At 54.1% G+C, this 23,096-nt stretch overlaps 1 protein-coding gene and 2 non-coding genes across 16 annotated transcripts in view; all 3 read right to left on the bottom strand.

Annotated features, from left to right (window-relative positions):
• Window positions 1–23,096, bottom strand: part of EIF4G1 (eukaryotic translation initiation factor 4 gamma 1) — an 83,666-nt gene that overhangs the window by 6,422 nt on the left and 54,148 nt on the right. For 11 of the 14 annotated variants that reach the window (XM_077348223.1, XM_077348229.1, XM_077348230.1 and 8 more), the window contains 22 exons: window positions 22,171–22,263; window positions 21,620–21,683; window positions 19,552–20,463; window positions 18,972–19,060; window positions 17,057–17,234; window positions 15,099–15,232; window positions 13,694–13,813; window positions 13,175–13,408; window positions 12,663–12,860; window positions 11,802–11,948; window positions 10,679–10,915; window positions 10,019–10,123; window positions 7,559–7,715; window positions 7,295–7,395; window positions 5,215–5,317; window positions 4,997–5,099; window positions 4,431–4,696; window positions 4,219–4,334; window positions 3,136–3,308; window positions 1,740–1,865; window positions 935–1,016; window positions 168–266 (listed from right to left, as the gene is read on the bottom strand). In XM_077348223.1, the coding sequence (XP_077204338.1) occupies window positions 168–266; window positions 935–1,016; window positions 1,740–1,865; window positions 3,136–3,308; window positions 4,219–4,334; window positions 4,431–4,696; window positions 4,997–5,099; window positions 5,215–5,317; window positions 7,295–7,395; window positions 7,559–7,715; window positions 10,019–10,123; window positions 10,679–10,915; window positions 11,802–11,948; window positions 12,663–12,860; window positions 13,175–13,408; window positions 13,694–13,813; window positions 15,099–15,232; window positions 17,057–17,234; window positions 18,972–19,060; window positions 19,552–20,463; window positions 21,620–21,683; window positions 22,171–22,263 (3,837 nt within the window). The remainder of the gene's footprint in view (window positions 1–167; window positions 267–934; window positions 1,017–1,739; window positions 1,866–3,135; window positions 3,309–4,218; window positions 4,335–4,430; window positions 4,697–4,996; window positions 5,100–5,214; window positions 5,318–7,294; window positions 7,396–7,558; window positions 7,716–10,018; window positions 10,124–10,678; window positions 10,916–11,801; window positions 11,949–12,662; window positions 12,861–13,174; window positions 13,409–13,693; window positions 13,814–15,098; window positions 15,233–17,056; window positions 17,235–18,971; window positions 19,061–19,551; window positions 20,464–21,619; window positions 21,684–22,170; window positions 22,264–23,096) is intronic. The other 3 variants (XM_077348233.1, XM_077348234.1, XM_077348228.1) reach the window with 2 other exon arrangements.
• Window positions 13,533–13,609, bottom strand: LOC143844121 (small nucleolar RNA SNORD66). Its single transcript, XR_013233822.1, has one exon. It is a non-coding gene; the product is annotated as a small nucleolar RNA SNORD66 (small nucleolar RNA).
• On the bottom strand, window positions 16,919–16,995 carry LOC143844120 (small nucleolar RNA SNORD66). The gene has a single exon (XR_013233821.1). It is a non-coding gene; the product is annotated as a small nucleolar RNA SNORD66 (small nucleolar RNA).

The raw sequence follows: 23,096 nt of genomic DNA, 5'->3' as shown, positions 1-23,096 counted from the left end.
CCCTGGTGTTACTACTGTATTTTTTGATGTGAACCGCCCCGAGCCATCGGGGAAGGGCGGTAGGCATGAATTTAAAAAAACAAGGGAATAAACTGTCCGCTGGGAATTGAGAGAGGATGCTCGGCAGCTGGGTGAGGACAACCCCTGTGGCTTTCGGAGACGCCCACCTGCTCTGTGATAAACTTATTGATGTCCTGGTCCTCGGGCAGGAATTCCTTCCAGCTCAGACCTCCTTCTCTCCACAGCGTCCCGGCCTTCTTGTGGCTCTGTGGAGAGGAAAGAACAGCTCAGGGCCCATCCAGGCACCGATCTCCCTGGGCGAGCACGCAAGCGGAAGTCTCCCGGCCCTTCTCCAACGGCAGCCTGAACAGCCTGGAGCTCACCCACCCGTATTCCCAACCCAGATGCAAGGAGGAGTTGGCCCTGGTTGGTCCTTGGAGGGGAGACCACTGAGAAAGGCCAGGGTTGTTATGCAGGGGCAGGCGTCCGGTGAGTTTACAGAGCAGCCGGCCTTCTCCTCAACTGGAAGGCGCCGATCTCTCCCAATTAACACCCTTGAAGGGAGAGCATTCCTCCCGGCCAATATAAAAGCTCTGCGATGGGATGGGCTATCTAAATTAGGGAACTAGGATCGGTGGGGACCAAGGTTCGAATCCATGCTCTGCCATGGAAGCTTGGGGACGGCCGTGTGCTCTCAAGCCTAACCTCCTTCACAGGGTTGTTGTAAGGATGACAGAGCAGAGGAGGAGGAGGATGCAAGCTGGTCCCCCCTCCGCCCCCCACCCCTCGAGGAGAAAGGCAGGGCTGCAAATAAAACGAACGTGATCAAAGCTGAAGTGGGTGATGCCCAGTTAAGAAAGGTGGGATGCAGGGGCAATGCTGTGGATATCCTCCCTCCGTGAGACGCAATCGTGGGGGGGGAGAAGCAACTCACCATCCCTTTGCAGAGCAAGCCCAGGATCTCCAGCAACAGCGTGGTGGCCTTGCCGATGGGCACCAAGGGCTTAGCGATCTCCCTGCAAGAGGAGAAAAGGGGAGGGGTCTCATTATGGCTCCAAAGGTGAACATGAGGCAGGGGAGGGGCCGCAGCTCAGCATGCAGGAGGACGGGTTCAGTCCCCAGTACCATCAATTGAAAAAGGCCAGGTGGCAAGTAACAAGAAAAACACCTGTGCTCCGAGGCCCTGGAGAGCTGCTGCTGGTCAGAGCAGGAGAGGCCAAGCAAGACAAGGCGGCTTCCATGGGTGGTCCTCCAGAGGTCCATGGACTACAAGTACCATGAGCCTCTGCAAGCACCATGCTGGCAGGGGCTCGTAGATTTGTAGACATCTGCAGAGCCACCGTTTGGCCAGCCTTGCTTGAGGCCGTGGCTCAATGGAAGAGACTTTGCTTGGCATATAGCAAGTCCCGGGTTCAATCACCGGATGGTCCAGTTCAAAGGGCCGGGTGAGAGGTGGCATGAAGGACAGACTCTGACCGAGTCCCTGGAGAGCTCCAGCCACTGTGAGTAGACCACACTGGCCTCAAAAGATCAATCAGGAGAAAACACTATCTGTGGTTCAGTGGAAAAGCACCTGCCTGGCATGCCGAAGGTCCCAGGTTCAATCCCTGGCATCTCCCACTAAAAGCGTCATGGAGTAGAGGAAGGGAAAGACCGTAGCCTGAGAGCTGCTGCCAGCCAGAGTAGACAATACTGACCTAGAAGGTCTCGAGGGCCGGATTCCACAGGAGGCAGCTTACCTGAACAGCTCCTCCATGGGAATGCCCCCTTCCCTCAGGATGGGGGTGATGATCTCCGCCAAGTACAGCCATATGTGAGGAATGTCGATCTCCATGTCCTCCCCGATTTCCAGGATCTCATGCAGCCTGCGGAGGAGGGGGGAGAGGGTCAAGAGTCTTAGAAAGCGGCCGGGTGGACTTGTCAAAAAGCAAGGAAACACTGGATTATGATTCCTAATAATAAGAGGCAAAAGATAGTGAAAATGAACAGGCTTCCTCGGGAGGTGGTGAGTTCTCCGTCTTTGGAGATTTTTAAGCAGAGGCTGGAGAGCCATCTGACGGAGAGGCTGATTCTGGGAAGGTTCAAGGGGGTGGCAGGTGACAGGGGATGAGCGATAGGGTTGTGAGTGTCCTGCACAGTGCAGGGGGTTGGACTAGATGACCCAACTCTATGATTCTATGAGATTTGCATTGGATCCAAAGTTTATGTTATTCAATGTGATATCAAATGATATTAGAATGTGTAGTGAAGCATCTGAAAGGACTCGCTTTGCATCTAGATGGAAAAAAAGAAGCTGCACCAGACCTTGGGGACTGGTCAAACCAAATGGCCAAATACGGGGCAAAGCTTACAAATCTGATGCACAACAGACTGATGTTGGACTTCAGAAAAGACCATACTGATCAGTAAACTGAGACGGGAAGAAATAACTGAGTTATGAACGACAAATCCGTATGCTGGGAAACATATAGGATGCAATATGCCAGATGTCACGTAAGGATGCAACATTCTGGAGTTTTTACTTCCCTCTTCTTCCTTCTTAAAAGGAGCAGTAACGGAATTCGAGAGAGGGGGGTATAAATATAAATATAATAATAATAATATTATAAATATATAATAAATAAAAAATAAAAATAAATTACGTTATATCGGCTTCTGACTAAATGCTTCATTTTCTTCTATTGTTGCTTTAACGATTATCTTTTAATTATTATGTTGTTAACCAACCAGAGCCGGATCGGGACGGCATAAAAATAAAAATCTAAATAATGAAACGAACGAATGAATAAAAGTTGTCTTCTAAAAAAAAGACGTGGTTTTTCTTTTCCTTTTTTGGACAGCAGGTTTAATTCTTTGGAGAAGCAGCAGTTATATAATATGTAGTATATTACTTTAAAATAAAAGCAATTATATGATGCTGATATTAATAATGATGATGAAGAAGAAGAAGAGGAAGAGGAAGAAGGGGAGGGGGAGGGGGAGGAGAAGGAAGGAGGAGGTGGAGGAGGAGGAGGAGAAGGAGGAGAAGAAGAAGAAGAAAAAGGAGGAGGAGGAGGAGGCCGAGATGGGGGCTGTGCAGTCTGCCCTTTCTCTATCCAAATAGTGTGAGGGAGGGGACAGTGTGTGCTCCCTTACCCTTTGTAGTATTGCTCCTTGGAGAGGTTGCCCCCCTTGACCAACTGGTACAGCAGCAACCCCATGTGCTCGCGGGCGATGGTGCTCCGCTCCAGGGTCGACTCGATACCGTTCCGGACGAAGATGTACAGCTGGGAGGGGCAGGCTAGCTCTTGCACGCACTGGAGCGCCTCCTGGGAAAAGGGGAACGAGAGATGTTGGGCGCAGAACAAGGGAGTCACAGAGGGCCCTTGGCGGATTGACAAGGCAAGAGATGAGCAGAGGGGGTTGGCCAGCACAGGCAACAATAGACTTCCTGGGCAGTCTCAAATATCAATACTAGCCAGGTAGCACCTAATGAAGTTGATGGGCAGTAGGTTCAGGAGAGACAAAAGGAGATACTTCTTTACACAAATGCGGAATGTTCTGCCAGATATGCCAGTCGTAGCCACAGGGATAGCCAGCGTAGAAAGGGAATTGGGCAGATCCACTGGGGAAGGTTAATAGTGACTGCAGTGGACCTGTGAACACACCAGCAGCAGGAAGTGATATCAGGGGAAGGCATGAGCCTCTCTGCCTTGTTGCTGGCCCTCCAAAGCAGGGGTAGTCAAACTGCGGCCCTCCAGATGTCCATGGACTACAATTCCCAGGAGCCCCCTGCCAGCAAATGCTGGCAGGGGACTCCTGGGAATTGTAGTCCATGGACATCTGGAGGGCCGCAGTTTGACTACCCCTGCTCCAAAGGAACTGGTTGGCCTCTGCGTGGAAAAGGATGCCAGACTAAAGGAACGACTGATCCAGCAGGGCTGGATTCTTACATTCTAAATCACCTGGTGGCCAAACAGAGGCCCTCCAGAGGGCCATGGACTACAATTCCCACGAGCTCCTCCCAGCACATGCTTCCGGGGCTCCTGGGAATTGTAGTCCAGAGACACCTGGAGAACCACAGTTCGGCCACCCAGGCAGGCAATTCCCAGAATCACACCAAGGGGCGAATCCGCGGCTCCCTTATCCACCAGTTAAAACCAGAGCTCTCCCCACTTGCCCAAACAGGCTCAAACCCGTTCCTTTCCCAGCATGCTCCGCTCTGCTCGCCCCACTAACCTTCATGTCATTGATGTGGAGGTACTCCTCAATGATAGCTTTAGCTTTCTTCTCCAGCTCTTCCTCGGACAAGGCAGGCTTAGCAGGCACCTCAGGAGCTGGCGGTTCTCGTTTCACTGCGGAGAGGGAGAGGGAGAGGGGGGATGTTTCCGGCCCAGAATTCCCAGGGGGAGGACCCCGCAGGCCCCAGCCGCCTCCTTCCCGCCGCTCACCAGCCTCCCGGCTCCGGTCCCGCTCTTCCGTCATGCTGGCCACTTTCCGCACGGTTTCGAGGACCCCTTGCCGTTCCCGTTCCCGTTCCCGACTCCTGTCGTCCATCTCCTTGCTGAAGCTGCGCTTGGTGATGGGGGCCCGGTTCCGGTCCGACCGGTCGGGCCTCTCCGACCGCTCCAGGCGCTCGCCTCTCTCCGGCCGCTCCCGTTCCAGGCGGTCCCCTCGGTCGCCGGCCTTCTCGGAACGGTCGCGGCTGCTGCTGCTTCTGCGGGGAAGGGAACGCAGGGAGGCTGAGACGGTGTCAACGAAGCAGGGCAGGCAGAGCGTCACGGTTGCGCACAGAAGGTCCCGGGTTCAATCCCCCAGGTCTCCGAGCAAAAAGAGTTTGGCGGCAGGCGACGCAAAAAGATTTCTGCCTGAAAGCCCAGGAAGCTGCTGGCGGGCACGGAGTGAGCGAATACGAGAACTGAAGGGACGGAAAGGCAGGCCCGATGCTCACGAGCCCTCTCCTAAGGGACAGGAGACGCGAGATCCTTGGCCCTTGGAGGGCAAGGAGGAGACTCACCTTTGCACCACCCGCCGGACATCTTGGCTTTCTGCAGGAGCCGGCTGCTGTAAGGCGGAGAAGCGATTCAAGGTACTTGTGGCGGGTCGGTTGGAATCGGAGGCTGAGCAAAAAGAAAAGACCGGGAGGGGGAGAGGGGTTAGGAGGCCGAGGGCCGTTTTGAGGCTCACCCAATGGAACCGGCTCTCAGTAGCACCTGTGCCCATCCGCGGCCTTACCTGGTTCGGCAGGCTTGGCGCCCGATCCGCCGCTGCTGCCCTTCCCCCAGCTCAGTCGCCCACCGGGTGCAAAAAGCTGGTTGTTAGAGTCGATGGAACCAGGCTGCGGGGAGAAGGAAGGGAGGGGGAATTAAAGGACGATTTCGGCCAGTCGCTGATCGGAGGAAAGAGGCCGCCGGGCGGCTACCGCCAGCAGGACTGGCCCTCCGGAGAACTGAGCTTGCAGTGTGAAGTCACTGGACCTTACGGATTCAAAAAATACCCGGGAAGGCCCTGAGGCAGGCAGGCCAGCAAGATCAGAGGCCCTGTGGTACAGTCAAAACTAGCCCCTATTGCAGAGTCCTCAACAAGGAGCCCCAGGGTGCTATAGTGCCTGCTGGCCCCTTTCCTCTCATTGGCTGTGCACAGGTTGGAAAAAAGGGCCCTTGGGTAGCAACAGCAGCGGCCACAACCTAAGGACCTTCTCTTGTGTGACTGAAGGGAACCAGCGGCAGCCATTTTGTCCTTGGCCTTTCCTCCTGCGCCTGCCATTTTGTCGTTGCGCCCATCACACAGGGTTAGAATTTGCAAGGCGTCCACAGGGACAAAAAGGCTGGGGACCCCCCCCCCTGCCCTGCTGTATGGAAAAGGCGAAGAAGAGTTGGTTCTCATATGCCTCTTTTCTCTACCCGAAGGAGGCTCAAAGCGGCTTACATTCGCCTTCCCTTTCCTCTCCCCACCACAGACACCCTAAGTGGTGGGTGAGGCTGAAAGAGCCCTGATATTACTGAAGAAGAAGAGCTGGTTCTTAAATGCCGCTTTTCTCTACCCAAAGGAGTCTCAAAGCTGCTTCCAATCGTCTTCCCTTTCCTCTCCCCACAACAGACACCCTGTGAGGGAGGTGAGGCTGAGAGAGCCCTGAGATTCCTGCTCGGTCAGAACAGCTTTATCAGCGCCATAGCGAGCCAAACGTCACCCAGCTGGTTGTATGTAGGGGAGAAGCTGAGAATCAAACTCATATCGCCAGATCAGAAGTCCGCACTACTAACCACTATTCCAAACCGGCTCCTGGGTAACGTTTCAGGGAGAGGCTTGGAGGCTCAATTCCAGAAGCTGTAAATCGTCCCCCATGGTTAGGGCATAAAGATTAACGCCTTATTTCTGTAGTCCAGGGGTGCCCAACAATGATGCCCGTGGGTGCCCACCGAGTGCTTTTAGAACCTGGCTGGTCCTGGGCGGGGATTTTGCCTGGCCACGCGGCTGATCGACTGTGCAGATGAAAAGGCCCCTAGTTAAACAGAGTTTCTGCTGAACTGCGGATGCCCAAACGGCTTGAACATCAGCCACGACCCAGCTGGCCAGGAGGGGCGATTCAGAAGTCCGGTTAACAAAACAAACAAATTATCAAATGTATGCAAAACTTTCCAAACCCTGAAATCTTACAGCGGGCTCTGCCTCCTGCAGCACCCATTTTGTGATTGCTGCCTCCTCCTCCTCCTCTCGCGGCAGGCATCTTGGGGGTGTCGCCCACAACCCTGTCCCCGGATTCCACGGTTGAAGAAGTCTAAAGACCCCTGCTCTAGATGCTGCGAACCCCACCAGCCCAGCTGCCATGGGACGCCAGCCGGCTCTTTCCTTCCCCCCTGATGTCGCCCTCTCAAAGTGCGCCCCGGATCCGTACAAAAGCTGAGTTTTGGAAGCAGAGTTAAGCAGAATCAATTTGTGCCATTTATTTATTTTTTTTCCTTGCACGCGTGAGTAGCTAACGTCTGGATGCAAGAGCAGAGAAAAGGCCAGATATCCCGAGCCTCTGGGATTCCCGCAACCTCACGACCTTTCAACTTTCAACATTCACTCCTCCGACACAACTGAAAGAAAGTGAGTCTTGGAGCCCAGGTGGTGCTTGCTCCTTCGTGTGCCAGAGGGTCCCCCAGAACCCTTAGATCAGGGGTAGTCAAACTGCGGCCCTCCAGACGTCCATGGACTACAATTCCCACGAGCCCCCTGCCAGCATTCGCTGGCAGGGGCTCGTGGGAATTGAAGTCCATGGACGTCTGGAGGGCCGCAGTTTGACTACCCCTGCCTTAGACGGACCGTTTACCTTTGTGATCTTGGTCAGCCGACTGGTGTCGATCGGCCGGTTGCCCTTGCTGATGGGGACGGTGTTCCAGCCGTCGTCCGAGACGAGGTTCCCTCGCCCACCTGCGGAGACAGCCAATCCGAAGCAGGGATGAGGTGGGTGCAGTAAAAGCAGCGACTGAACGGCTGGGCGGGAAGGAGAGCTGGGGACGGCACATTAAGCTGCTGGCCACGCAAGCCAGCAGCAGGGCGGGGCAGATCTCTCCCCGGTTGGGGCCTGGCTCACCTGACGACGACGGGCCCGGAGGCCCTCTCCTCTTGTCTTGCTTGGACATCAGCTGCTGCACTTTGATATGCTCCCGGTGCTCCTCCATCTCGGCTTCCTTGTGGATCTGGTCAATGGTCTTGGGGCCCTGGTCTCCTCTCCTGGGCACCCAGCTATTCTGCAAGGGGCAGAGGGGGAAGCAGGGGGGAGACGTTACGGCGGCCGGAGAACCTGCCTGCAAAAGGGCCTAGGAGAGAGCGTCTCGCCTGGGACGAACAGGCTTCCTCGGGAGGTGGTGGGTTCTCCATCTTTGGAGGTTTTTAAACAGAGGCTGGAGAGCCATCTGACGGAGAGGCTGATTCTGTGGAGGCTCAAGGGGGTGGCAGGTGACAATAGATGAGCGAGAGGGTTGTGAGTGTCCTGCATGGTGCAGGGGCTTGGACTAGATGACCCAGGATGTCCCTTCCAATTCTAGGATTCTATGTTTTGGTGCAATGCCTGCTGAACAGCAGACAACACTGGAATCCGAACATACTGCTTGGAAACAGTTAAGTGGAAGGGTGTCAACAGGATGTGGGGCGAAGCAGGCTTGTAAGCTGCTCAGGCGTGGGAGGAGACTGAGCCGTGACCCCCTGCATGGTCTAAACCCCGCTATGTCAATGCACTCTCCGGCGCCTCTCCTTGAATACGCAGAAGTTGGAAGGAACCCCCCAGGGTCATCTAGTCCAACCCCCTGCGCAATGCAGGACACTCACAACCACCTGGCCCCAATTTCATGCCCAAGTCATCCTCCCCACCAAAAACCTCCAGAATCCAGCTTGGCCTGGAGGAAATTCACCTCCCATCCCACAGTGGTGGTTAGCAATTCCCTGGGCATGTGAGGAAGGACCACGTGACGCTTCCTTAAACTGAAACAGACCACAGCTCCCTCAAGGTCAGTACTGGCTACTCAAACCAGCAGCAGCTTTCCAGGGTGCTGGGACTTGCCCACTGCCTCCTGCCAGGTCCTTGAATTGAGGATGCTGGGGATAGAACCTGGGACCTTCTGCACGGCAAGCGGTCGTTCTACCAATAAGCCACAGCCCCTCCTCTCCCCCTGAACCCTTATGGCGCTCCCCAAGGCATGACCCCTTTGTGATTCATGCGTCACCCGCCAGGGCCAAGGCAAAGATTTTCTCCCAGCTGCAGGCCATTGTCGCAAAAGAAGGTGCTTCACTTGGGCCGCCAATGATCCCGTTCGGGTCAGCCAAGGAAGGAAAACCTCAGAGCAACAGCAACACCTCAGAGGTCCCACATCCAGCCCATCCTCCAATAGCTGCGCTGGATTCCAAATGAATTTCGGATCAGGCTTAAGGTTTTGGGTATCACCTTCAAGGCCATATGTGGTCTGGGCCCAGAATACCCGAGGGACCGCCTCTCCGCTTACACCCCCTCAAAGAGCCTTGTGCTCTACTATCTCCAACCACCTGGTGGTCCCTGGCCCCAAAGAAGCCCGCTTGACCTCAGCCAAGGCCAGAGCCTTTTCCATTCTGGCCCCCACCTGGTGGAATGAGCTCCCAGTAGAGAACAGGGCCCTGATGGAGCTAGAACAGTTCCACAGGGCCTGCAAAAGGGAGCTCCTCCGCCAGGGATTTGGTTGAGGTCAACCTATCCATCGCTTCCAATTGGCCCCCAAGCCCTCCCCTCCTACCATCAAAACAAATCCACCCAACCCCTGGGTCTCAGTACGAGTTGAGCTAAAGCTCTTTTCAGTTTCACCATCCTTTAATTGTTATTGTTGTTACTGTTATTACGTTAATGTTATTGTTGTTACCACCTTACTGTTACCGGAATTATGTTACCTGTACCATTTTGTTGTTTCATGTAAACCGCCCTGAGCCTTCGGGGAGAGCGGTATATAAATGTGGTAGGTAGGTAGAAAGGTAGGTAGGTAGAAAGGTAGGTAGGTAGGCAGTTAGTTAGATAGTTAGATAGTTAGATAGATAGATAGATAGATAGATAGATAGATAGATAGATAGATAGATAGATAGATAGATAGATAGATAGTTAGATAGTTAGATAGTTAGATAGTTAGATAGATAGATAGATAGATAGATAGATAGATAGATAGATAGATAGATAGATAGATAGATAGATAGATAGACAGACAGACAGACAGACAGACAGACAGGCAGGCAGGTAGGTAGGTAGATAAAAACCCATCTACCTATCTATATTTGGACTTATATACCACTGCTCTCCAAGAGACTCGAGGTTTACAATAAAACAATAAAACAACGCAACCCATAAAATTCCCTTAACACACTGAAACAATAAAAGATGGCAGAACATTAGTTCCAACCCCAAGGAGATACAGACAGACAGACAGAGACAGACAGACAAAAGCGGTCCTTGCCCCCAGAGTCAGGCTGGGTGGACGGAGGGGGTCTCTCTCCTCTAGCCTGGGGGGACCACCACGGAAGGTACAAGCCGGTGCCTTACCCGCCTGAGGTCTATGACATCCTGCAGCATGAAGCGTATGCGGGAGGACGTTTTCTTCTCCTTGATGATCTTCTCCATCTGGTTGAAGTACTGATCCATTCGGGGCTGGAGGTGAGATAGAACGGAACCGAGTGAGTGGCGCTGCCCTCCAAAGGGAAGGCCGATTCCCGAGCGCGGCGGTCGGTGGGAAGCAAGCAGGGCCCGTCCCCGGACTGTGGTGAGAGCGATCCGAGAAGGGGAGCAAGCACCCGCTGTGCCCATTTAAGCCAAGCTAAAGAGAAGGACTGGCCAGCTTTGGGAATGGGGGAGGGCGCAAATCACAGCCCCTGTCCCTTCCAATAGCTTGGCTAGAAGGACCCCTTCCCAATTCAAGCAGAAGGAAAGAATCAGACAGTTCCCCTCCCATTCCACTGAACTTCCGGCAACCCAAGGACTCTTCCGCCCAGCTTAAGTGGCTGAACCCACCCCATTCACCTGGCAAGGTAAGCAGCAGGGTTGGGCAAATGAGGCCCTCCTGTGTCAAGGAGGGAATGAGCCCCCCCCACCCCAATAACTGAGGGATGAGCTCCACCAAGGGCTTTTCTGAACGTCTCGCTTTAGGCCCTTGTGTGCCGGGGGGAGGGGGCTTTCCCCCTCCCAGCGCAGCCGGCGCTGACCCACCTTGGCCTTCTCGAAGTCCAGGTCCTTGCCAATGGTGGTGAGGAGTCGGCACAAGCACTCGAGCGACTCCTCGTCGTGGTTCTTGAGCAGCTTCACCACGCAGTCGTGCATGATGGCCTCCGTCAGCATCTTCAGCTTGAAGAGCTCCCCGATGAACTTGATGTTGCCCAGGGAACGCCGCCGGGCCTTGTCGCGGGCGTCGTCCAGCTCCTCCTTCAGCCGCGCTCTTTCCTCCGGCTGCGGAAGGAACAGGAAGCATCAGCCGTCGGAATCAATTTTTAAAAATATTATTAAGAAGGGGGCCGCCCCAGTGCAGCTGGTGAGGGATGGTCGAACCACAGGAAGTGATGTCAGTGCCTCGGGATGGGGGTGCTGTGGCCCCGCCCCCTTTTTTGCTTTTCTCCCACCACCCAGATGAGCCACACCAGGAAGGCCTTACTGGGACAGGGGCCAGGGGGAGCCTCAGATAACCGGAGACTGATTGTCAGACAGGAGGCATGCTGGGAATTTCCACAGAAAAAGGATTATTTAAAAACGGACTTTGAATGGATGGAGACCCTTATCTGAATGTTTTGACGAAAGGGTTGAAGAGTGAAGATTGGAGAATTTTGTAATGTAGAAATGAACTTAATGAAATTGTGTGGAACAGTGGCCAATTTTCTTGGTTCATGGGTGTTTGTGTGTGTGTGTTTCTCCTAAATACAGGGATTGCCAAACTGGGGCTGGCAGAGGCACATGGGAATTGTAGTCCACAAACAGAGCACTATAGTTTGGCCACCCCTGCCCTAAAGGGTCCTTCCTTCCCAGGAATCAAATGCTGGCAGAGGCTCATGGGAATTGTAGTCCATGGACTTCGGCAGAGAGGCAGTTTGGCCACCTCTGCCCTAAAGGGCCCTTCCTTCCCAGGAATCAAATGCTGGCAGAGGCTCATGGGAATTGTAGTCCATGGACTTCGGGAGAGAGGCAGTTTGGCCACCCCTGCCCTAAAGGGTCCTTCCTTCTCAGGAATCAAATGCTGGCAGAGGCTCATGGGAATTGTAGACCATGGACTTCGGGAGAGAGGCAGTTTGGCCACCCCTGCCCTAAAGGGTCCTTTCCTTCTCAGGAATCAACCACCACTCACGCCAGCTGTGTCGTCCATCTCCTTCTGCTTCTTCTCAAAGATCTCGTCATCGTCCTTGTCCTTCTCAAACTCCTTCTGGCACCGGTTCAGGAGGACCTTCCGGAAGTTGACCATCACGGTCGGTTTGTCAGTGGTGGGGACTTTCAGCTGTGGAGGGAGATGAATCACAATGAGAGAGAGCATATGATCCCCACCCCCATTAACGGCTGGTCCCCACACCACCTGCCTGGCTCCCTGACACTCATCTGGGCTTCTGCCCAGGAGCCAAAATGGCTGCTCTCCTGTCAAAAGGCTCAGAAACTCTGCGCTGCAATACGGTGGGTGGAACAGCACCTGCAATCCCACAATTCCTAACTCCAAAGGCTTATGCGGTCACACATAGAAGGGGAGGGTGGCTTAAAGCAGAGCAAAGGAATGACGACGGGGCATGAGGATGGCCCCTTCTCAGACGATCGTTAACTCAAAATCGGGCATGCGTGTATGCGCACAAACCCCAACCGCCTTCTCTCCCCAAGGGGGAAAAATAGGCCAGATCCTCATATGCAAGTTGGGCTCCTGGATTCCAGTCAAAATTTACACCCCACACAAGCATGCAAGGCCTCGGAAGATCTGCTTTGTTTAAGTAGCCAAACTTTACGTATCTTAAATGCTTTGCTGACAAAAATCTCCAGAATCCAGCCTGGCCTGAGGCCTGAGGTTGGTTTTAGCAGGAGATTTCGGCCACAGCAGCACTCAGCGACTGACCTACGGCCTCAAAGCTAGCCTTGTCTATTTAACCTCTTTCCAAGGCCCTAGGCAGCCCCCCCCCTCAATCCTTCAAGAAGGCGAGGAGATAGGGGGCTCGGGACGCAGCGCACTCACCCCCATAAGGCAACGGCACATGTTGGCATAGGCAACGGAGAAGTTTGGCTCAGAGATGGCCTTCTCGAAGATGAGGTCGATGACGCCCTTGAGACGCTCCTCCGTATCGATGGACAGCTCCGTGACCTGCTTCATCAGCTGCTGGAACATCTGCGGCGTCAGCTTGTTCAGAATGCTGCGCACGCGGCGGAACAGCTCCTGGGGAGCGGAGAGAGAGAGAGAGAGGCACGGATACCGTCAGCCGGATGTTTCCAACAGGCCCAAACCACTCCTGCCTGCTCCGGTCTGGCGGGAACGGACAACAGGAGCGGAGGAACCGGCCCCTCAAATATGCTGACCAGGAGCGGACGGTTCCAAACAGCCAAGACCGGCAGCGTGGGCGACTCAAGGCGGGGCCTGGGACCGTGACGGGTTGTGACCGGCCCACGGCAGCCGCTTGTGAGCGAGTCAAACGCTCGCATTCCCCTCCCTCTCTTTCTGCCAGCGCAAAACCTCGCGCGACCCCTGCCTACCTGCGTCTTGATGTTTTCGGGATCCTCCGCTTCCGTGGCCCGCTTGCTGCTGGGCTTCCAGGCCTTCTCGGCCTTGTTGAGCTTGACGTCTTCGTTCAGGGACATGGCGGCGATGATCTTGCGTGGCTCCTTCCCCCGCTGGTTCGGCTGGGAGCGCCGTTGTCCTGGACCCGCTGGCTGCAGGGTCCGACGGGGAAGGAGAGAAGTGATTGCGGGGGTTTCCGTTTTGCCGCACTGCAAGCATGAAGCACCAGCCGGAGGCCGATAAGCCCTGGGTAAGCTGACCCCCCTCCTCCCGGAACGCCCCCCCCCTCCCTCCGACCGCTCGGGAAGCCCGCAGAAAGCTGCTCCCGGGGGCCTGCTCAGATCCTCGGTTCCATCACGGGACATCAGTGGCCCAGACACGATGGCACAAACTAGGAGTTCATCATGCAGGCCCAGCTAGGTGGGGAGCCCCAATCCCAACCCCAACCCCAACCCCACCCCTCCCCCCATGCAAGAAGGCTTGGTGGTACGTACCGGACCACGGTTGGGTGGGGCCGGCCGGCCCAGATTGGCAAAGGAAGGCGTGAAGTCCGGTCCGCAGTTCAAGTTGTTCAGGCGCGTAGTGTCCAGCGGACGCAGGGGCATTTTGTTTGCCTGGTGTGCGGTGGAGGAGGGAGGCCAAGGGGATGGACAGCAAACGGGGAGGATGTGAGAGACCGGAACAGGGCAGCCCCCCTCTCATGCAACAATGCAATGTAAAAAATCTATCACGGCAACAACGAAAGGGGCAGGGGAGAGAAAGCAGTGCCGTGGCCCGGATGTGGCCGTCGACTGCTGCCCCTTTGTCAAAAAAGCTCCCAGCGTTTTAACGCTCTGCTTTGTGACAATCTCGGGGACACATTCTCTTAAGGACAAAATGTTCTTTTCCTTCTCCTCAGATTTAAATGTATTTTTATTGCTCAGTTCACACTTCCGAAACAGTCCCTGCACGTTTCGGCAAACGGCTAAGTGAGGGGAATCTGTTTGCCGTGCACACTCTTCAAAAGGGAGTACAAGGCCGGTAGCAAATGGTCACCGGGAGAAACTTCACTGTATTCCTTCAATCTTGACCCTGGGAACGCCAGGAGGGGTGGGTCGGGGGGGGGGGGGGAATCAGCTAACTATCAAAATCCTCCACTGGATCTAACGTCCGGAATTTAAACACTCCTAATTATTACGAGCGAAGCCTCTTGTGGTGCAGGGTGGTAAGGCAGCCAACATGCTGTCTGAAGCTCTGTCCATGAGGTTGGGAGTTTGATCCCAGCAGCCGGGTCAGCCTTCCATCCTTCCGAGGTTGGTAAAATGAGGACCCGGCTTGGGGGGGGGGGGGGGTTTAAAACAGTAATGACTGGGGAAGGCACTGGCAAGGCCACCCTGTATTGAGTCTGCCATGAAAACATGTATATATATAAACATTAATTCACTTTCACCCATTTGGGTGTCAAGGCTGCATTAAACTGTCCTTTCTACATCTTCGGAGACCCCGTTCGATGTGGCTTAAGGGGGTGCCTTCCATGAAGACATCTGAAGAGGTGTGCACACATGGAAAAGCGTCTACCCAGGAGCTGCCAACGGATTCAAACTTTGTCCTGTTGATCCAGACCAACACAGCTCCCCACCGGAATAATCTGCCTTCATTCACCCCATTAAGCCTCATTGAACGGGGAGGACAAGGGTACAACGCCACAAATTCCACCCTCCAAAGCATCAGTTTTCTCCTGGGAAACCGGCCTCTATAGACTAGAGATGAGCTGTCATTCCGGGGGATCCCCCAGGTCCCACCTGGAGGCTGGCATCCCTACTCCCAGGTCACATCTACGTTTCATCTCGGTCCTGGATGTTGCAGGCAGTCGGGAGAGATATTTCTCACAAGCGCAGCACCCAGCGAAGAAACACTGACCTTCTCTAGCACCACGTCACTGATATGGGGCAAGCCCTCGGGCTTCTGCATGCTGGCAAAGATGAACTGGAAGCCCAGCAGGAACTCCCGGTCGTATCGTTTCTTCTCTTCCGGATTGAGGGGCTTCCATTGCTCTGTGGAAGGGAGGAAGGTGGAGAGAGCCCAACTGAAGACGTGACTTTTTTGGTCGCTGTTCGCATAAGGAGAGGCAGCTAGGAATGTTCGGGAGAAGGGGGGAGACAGCCTCACCAGCAGGACGGGCAAGCAGCGGGTGGATGCCCACAAGCAAGGTCTCCTCCCAGGTACCTTCCTCGGATGGCATCATTTGCAACCACCCCAAATCCCCTGCATTTCTCCCTCCACCCCTGCCTTCCAGCAGAGGGGCTGCTGGCCTGATCCAACATAGCATGGTCATAGAATAATAGAGTTGGAAGGGACCTCCAGGTCATCTAGTCCAACCCCCTGCAGGAATCTCACTACCCTATTGGCCATCCACTGTCACCTGCCACCCTCCTGAACCTGCACAGAATTAGCCTCTCCGTTAGATGATTATCCAGCCTCTTGTTTAAAAATTTCCAAAAGATGGAGAACCCACCACCTCCCGAGGAATCCATGGTGTCATGGTTAAGAGCCGCAGCCTCTAGTCTGGAGAGCTCGGTTTGATTCCCCACCCCCCCTCCTTGACATGCAGCCAGCTGGGTGACCTTGGGTAAGTCCCAGTTCTCTTAGAGCTCTTCTTGCAGAGCAGTTCTCTCATAGCTGAGAGGCCCCACCTACCACAGGAATCTGAGACTCCTCTGGACAGTTAAAAGTGAGATATATATCTTTAAAAACAGTACTTCTACATCTGATGTACACTGCTAGATATCTACTCTCTTTGGCCCCTGGCATCACGTCATGAACTTTTCATGGTCACTGTCCTTACTATGCAAGAGTTATCACAGTTGCCCTGGCTCCACACCACTCACTCCCTTACACAACCACTTTGAGCCGATCATATTAACTTACAAGTTTTCTAGTTTAATTAATTTAGGGCCCTTTTAATTGAGGACACCCTGCCAAAAACAATTCACCTCTTCATTGCCTGTAGTGGGCACTGATCCTATGAACCAACACAGGGATCTGGACTACACTACTCCTCCCAGGCCTCCTTCATTCAACACTGTCAAGTAAGCAGTCACTTCAGTGTGTAGCCGTACTCCTCCAGCAAGGCCTACACTTCCTCTTTCCAGAAATAAACAGAACGAGGAAATCTCTGCAAGTTTACTGGTGATGCATCTCTATTTCAGATGCAAGAACCAATGTGGCCAGAGGGACAGGGGGCACCGGACAGAACCCATGCAGTGACCTCCTCTTTCTCTCTGGCAACACAAAGCTATGGCTCCTTTGCCAGAGAGTGGTAGTGGTGACTCCCAGTGTGCGGGGAGGGAAGGGTGGAGGGACCTCATCCCCAAGTAAGAATAGGCCCGTACTGCCTACTGGAACCAGGAGCCGATACAGGCAGAAAGAGGCTTCTGTTTAAGCGAGCTCCATAATTAAGGGAACTTTCTGGGAACAACTGGTTCTGCTTAAGAGGCCATGCTGGTGGTGGAGAATTCCAGCAAAGCCCCTGCAACAGACCCCATGTTGGATAGGCCAGTAGTGGCTACTGGAACCAGAAGCCAATACAGGCACCAAGTGGCTTCTGCTTCAGTGATGCTCATCAAGCTAGACCTTTCTGGGAACAACTGGTTCTGCTTAAGAGGCCACGCTGGTGGTGGAGAAGTCCTGCAACAGACCAGGGAAAACCACGCAACGAAAAGCCATTCGGGTAAAGCAGCCTGCTCAGATCCTCAGCTCCATCACAGCGGGTCAGTGGCCCAGACACGATGGCTCAAAGCGGATGTCATCACAGAAGGCTCTCGAGGACGGCTGCCACGAAACCGGGACAGCCGGCGCCCTCCCCTTGGCAGGCTCACCTTCCTTGTAGCGGTACTTCTGGTCTGCCTGCTGCTTGGCCTTCTCGGGGTCTAGCTTGTCCTCCTTCTCTTCCCACGTCTCTTCGGCCTCCTCCTGGGAGCGGACTGGGGCGGGCTCCTCAGGCTCTGGGGCTGGCACGGGGGGGTTGTTCTCCGTCTCGGAGCTTCCTTCATCGGCCTAGGAGGGCAAGCAAAGAAGAAGGCATCAAGGTAGCCATTCGCTGACACTGTGGCAATGAGGCATGTTGCGTTTCTACACCCAAGGATGCACTCCGGGTTAGAAGGTCAAGCGCAGAACCTCCCCCCTATTGGCCAATGATTCATCGCTCGAGTCACACGTGCGTCTGCACCTCTAAATGCCCAAAGGAAACCAAAGGTCTGGGCTTTGGCCAAAGGATCATGGGACCTTTAATACTTCTCTAGTTTGGTGCCAGTTTGGTGTCGTGGTTAGGAGTGGGGACTTCTAATCTGGCATGCTGGGTTCGATTCTGCGCTCCCCCACATGCTGCCAGCTGGGTGACCTTGGGCTCGCCACGGCACTGATAAAACCGTTCTGACCAAGCAGGAATATCAGGGCTCTCTCAGCCTCATCCACCCCACAGGGTGTCTGTTGTGGGGAGAGGAATGGGAAGGCGACTGTAAGCCGCTTTGAGCCTCCTTCGGGTAGGGAAAAGCAGCATATAAGAACCAACTCTTCTTCTTCTTCTTCTTCTTCTTCTTCTTCTTCTATACAAGTGACGGAAATCTGGAATTTGCTGCCACAGCATGCAGTGATAGGCACAGACAGCTTTAAAAAGGGATTCGAGGATAGTCTATCAGTGGCTACTAGCCATGGTGACTAAAAGAAACCTCCATGTTCAGAGGCAGTCTATCTCTGCATGCCAGTGCCGGCAGGCAACAATAGGGGAAGGCCTACTCATCTATATCCTGCTGGTGGACCTCCAGAGGAGGCCACTCTGTGAAGCAGGAGAGTGGACTGGCTGGACCGCTGGTCTGATCAAGCAGAGTTCTTCTGATGTTATTGACACTGATGCCAAGGTCTAAGCAGAATCCAACACCACCGCATTCCTGTTTGCAGATGTGACCGCCTGCCTGCCTGCCCCAAGCCCTGGCTACGCGTCCGAGCGAACCTTTTCCTTTTAAGAGTCACTGGACTTCTCCCGCATGAGATAGTTCGTCAGCTCAGACTAATAGTGGAGGGAGTTTTCCATCAGGAAAAATAAAATGAACGGATGAACACGTAATGCTGTTTATATTGACTCAGGCTATTGGTCTACCAAAGTCAGCAATTGTTTAATCTGACTCAGCTCTTTCACGTCACCAGCTACCTTTTAGCTGGAGATGTAACCTAGGAGCTTCTGTAAGCTGAGGAGGCGCTTGACCACTGCGCTATGGGCCCACCCCTTGGCTACTTGCCTATGCACCCCAACTCTCAAACACTCCCCTCATATCTGCCAGCTTCTGCTGCTACTCTGAAAGGCTGAGTTATTATCACAGGTGTTTTTTTGTTCATGAAGATACATAATGATGACAGCTCTTATTGCTTAGAGCACACCTGGATTTCCAAGTGACCGTGGCACATGATGTAGCCAGTGTGCTCAAGAGATTAGAGCTGCCTTTTGACCGTGTAGCAAGCCCTGAAATAGTCTTCAGACTTCGAGTGACCCTAGAAATTATGCCAACTAGCCGCACCTACTGGCCACGGCCCCGGATGTCACATGTTTACAGTCTGCAGGGCATCACTCATAAAACACTTCTTAAGTAAGTTTAATTTTTGTCTCGAGGACAAAAATGGGGGACATCAGAACAACGCAAGGTGCGTTAGGTTCCCACTGGGGAGAAAGGCAGGGTACATGGATAAAGTCAACGCGTGAATGGACATCCTACCTGGCCCCCGGGGGCGACGAGTACCCACCTCTTTGAAGGCATCCAGCAGGTCTCCCAAGTTATCTTTCTTGTTCAGGTCCTTCAACTTCCGCTTCTTCTTTGGCACAGAAACTGCTACTAGACGGGTCCCCCCAAAAGGACAGCAAGGCAAACAGTTAGTCAAAACGGAAGACATTGCTTTGATGCAGAATACCCACTGATTTGCTCTGGGAAAGGTTGGGGAGACAACCCCCCTTTCCAGATCGCTCAAAAAGAACCCCATAACCCTTTGCTCTTCCCCTCCACTGCATGGCAACCAATGGGGAAGAAGGGTGATGCGAGCATGGCCTGACCAGGAACAGGAGACAAATTAAAACCCATTTTATTCCGTGATAATCATAACCCCTACACATTTCACACTGTGCTTCCTCAGAGGGATCTAGGGTTAAAGAGAATTCATTCACTCCACAAAATCATTTCTGGAGCTCATTGCTTTGGAGGGCTCTCATTCCATTCCACACGCCTATAATGACGGTCACAATGTTATTCTAAACACCCACTGGCACTCTGGGCCCCGCCTGGCAGTCGGCCGCCCTACCCGGCCCCTCGGGGCGCCGCTCTCCGCTCACCCTGTACAGCCGTCTCTGCGGTCTCGGAGGGCGCAGCTGCCGGCTGGGTGCTCTGCTCTTGCTCCTCGGCCGGCTCCTCGCTCTCCGCCTCCTCCAGCTCGGGCTCTGGCTCTGGCTCTGGCTCGGGCTCTGGCTCCTCCTCTTCCTCCTCCTCGGGGGGTGGCGTGACCTGTGGGGCCTCTGCCACCGGCTCCTCCGCTTTCGCCTCCTCTGGCTCGGAGATGGGGCTGACGTCCGACTCCGGCTGCTCCTTGGCCTCCTCGCCATCCGGCTTCCCCGGCGTCCCCAGCCCATTGGGAATCTGCAGCTCCTCGGGCTGAGCTATGGGGGACTCGACGGCGGAGTCCGGCTGACACAAGTGAGGCTCCGCCACGGGCTCCAGCGGCTCCTCTTCCGACACTCCGTTCGCCTCCACGGGCCCCTCCGGGGCCTCCTCGAGGGAAGGCGGGGGTGTCGGGGGAGCGTCCGGCAGAGTTGCAGGAAGCTCCTCGGCCTGAGGAGCCTCTAGTTGGGGAGTCACTATCTCCTCCTCCTCCTCCAAGTCTGCTTCTTCTTCGTCCAGCGGCATCTCTGCCGGGGCCGTCGGGGGAGGAAGCTCCGGAACGGGGCAAGCAGCTGGCTCCTCCTCGGGCTCTGCGTCCAAGTCGGGGGCCTCCGGGGGCGGCACGGGGCCCCCTGGCACTGTAGTGGTGGCACTGACGGGCTCGAGGGTGTCTGCGGGGACCTCCGGCGGCTCCTCTGTAGTGTCCGCTGGGAGAGGGCTCTCGGCGTGCACCAGCGTCACAGCCGGCGAAAGCACGGCCTCGGCCTCGGCCTCGGCGATGAGGGGCGGCGGGGGAGACGGGGACGCCGACTGACTCGCCTCCGAGGAAACGGGTTTACTTATGACCGGGCCGGTCTTGGGACGATCGTCTGCAAAAAGGGAGGGCAAGGAAACTCTGAGGGTGGAGCTGCAGGAGGAACTGGGGGATCGGCTGCCCATCCCTAGCCAGGATGTGCATAACAGAAAGGGAGAGGGGGGATTTTGCACTTTGGATCTATTAGGCCATGAAAATGTGGGGGTATTTCTGAAAAATCCCAGATGTTTTTTTCAGGTATATTTTCCAGCTCCATTTATGCCGGATGTGCGCCACCCTGAATCTTTAGGGACGCCTGAGGGTCTGCAAAATCACAGCTTCCAAAGGATCAAAGGTCAGTCCCAAAAAGATTCTAAGTGACCAACAGAGGATAGGGCAGTGGATAAACCAACGAGAGTGCAGCAGCAACTCAGACACCCAACGAGATTTTGGGGAGATAGGCTTACGAGAGTCTGTGCTCCTTTTGTCACACTCTTGAAAGCTTATACCCTAAAAATCTTGGCCTCTGAGGCGCTACTGGACTCGTCTCTAGATGCTCAACTGCAGACGGACAGGACTCCACCCCTGAAACAGCAAACAAGGATACAAGCTAACTTTCAAGAAGACAAGCTGACAAAAGTGTCAAGAGGAGATTGGATAAACATCTGGAGCAGAGGCCCATCAATGGCCATGAGCAGGGGTAGTCAACCTGTGGTCCTCCAGATGTCCATGGACTACAGCAATTGCTGGCAGGGGCTCATGGGAATTGTAGTTCATGGACATCTGGAGGGCCACAGGTTGACTACTCCTGGCCATGAGGTATAGATGGGCCACTCTGCCTGGAGCAGCAATGCTCTGTACTCCTGGTGCTTGGGGGGGGGGGCACAGTGAGAGGGCTTCTGGTGTTCGGCTTAGGACACCTCTGAACTTCCGGATTAACCAGCAAGATCAGCAGGGTTTTCGTGGGACGAGGCGACTAGAGGTGGTTTTGCCAGCACCTGCCCCTGCCCCTTGACTTCCTGGGTGGTCTTCCACCCCAGTACGAATCAGGGACAGCCCTGCTTAGCTTCTGAAAGTGAGCCAGAAGCCCAATTGGAAACAAATGCTGTGTGCAGAATGCAAAACCACGCTTTCCTGCTATTGCGTTCAGCTACGGAGCGACTGGAAAGAGCTCCCACACTTCCCGGATGACACTGCCTTGTTTCATCCCATTCAGGAAGCCCAAACCATACCTGGCCGGACGATAACTGCTACATGCGTTTCTCCATTGGCCTGGGGCTCTGGACCACTTCCGGCCTGCAAAAGGAGAGATGGCAGAAGTCAGGGACAACAGACCCGAAAGATGGTAGACATCCACCCAACCCAAACACTTTTAAGGGCTTTCCCACCACCTTGGGCCTCCCGGATCCACAACAGACACCCTGTGAGGGAGGTGAGGCTGAGAGAGTCCTGATATTACTGAAGAAGAGTTGGTTCTTAGATGCTGCTTTTCTCTACCCAAAGGAGTCTCAGAGCAGCTTGCATCTGCCTTCCCTTTCCTCTCCCCACAACAGACTCCCTGTGAGGAGGGTGAGGCTGAGAGCGCCCTGATATCACTGCTGGGTCGCAACAGCTTTATCAGGGCCGTCTTGCAGGCAGAAGAATCTGATGGTGTTAACTGGCCCTCAGAGCCTCCACCGTGACTCCTAAGGTTTAGGGAAAGGGCCGACGGGGCTTGTAGCCAGGAACACGAGAGAAGGCTCAACCTGCAGAGAGAGATCAAAGGCGGAGGAGCATCGCTTACCTGTGGGGGTGTGGGAGTGGAGGAAGTTCGTGCGCCGGACATTATTTCCTCTGTGATATCCTTGCCACCCTGATTCGGATCTCGTATCCGGATCTGCCAGTCCATGGAGAGGGGGAGAGAGAGAGAGAGACAGAGACAAAGAGAGAGACTTATTGTCAGCATGATGAACAAAGGGAGCCAGTGTACATCCCCAATCTGGTCCCGATCCACAAGTTCACCTTGAACAAATCACAAAGGGACAATTTGCAGCTTACGGGAATTCAACACAAGGCCCCTTGTCCGGTCCCCGGCACATTGTATTCCTCAGAACACTGCCTCTGAACATGGAAGTTCCATTTACAAGGCAATGGCCTGATGGTGGGAATTGGGACCAATCTGCAGCCAACCAACAACGGCCCAGCCAGTGTTTCTGAGGCAAACGAGGAACGGACGTGGCTTCCCATTGTGCATCCCAGGGGTAGTCCAACTGTGGCGCTCCAGATGTCCATGGGCTACAATTCCCATGAGCCCCTGCCAGCATTCGCTGGCAGGGGCTCATGGGAATTGTAGTCCATGGACATCTGGAGCGTCACAGTTGGACTACCCCAGGTGCATCCCCATGGAGCAACTCCACACTTTTTCGGTGGTCTTTCGTCCAGGTATACTAACCAGGGCCCACCTTGCTTAGCTTACAAGGTTTCAAGGCCAGAGATAAGCAGAAGTGGTTTCCGACTGCCTTCTTCTGCCTAGCAACCCAGGACTTCCATTTATTACGGTTTGCACCAGACATATAACAGAGGGAATTATACAATGCAACTCAGATAAAATATGATGTTAAATATATATATAATTAATATATATATATATATATATATATATATATATATATATATATATATATATATATATATATATATATATATATATATATATATATATATATATAT

This window comes from Paroedura picta, chromosome 8, assembly GCF_049243985.1.
Source record: "Paroedura picta isolate Pp20150507F chromosome 8, Ppicta_v3.0, whole genome shotgun sequence".
NCBI lineage: Eukaryota > Metazoa > Chordata > Lepidosauria > Squamata > Gekkonidae > Paroedura > Paroedura picta.
The sequence above is the reverse complement of the archived record's forward strand: the minus strand, read 5'-3'. Positions and strand labels throughout refer to the sequence as shown.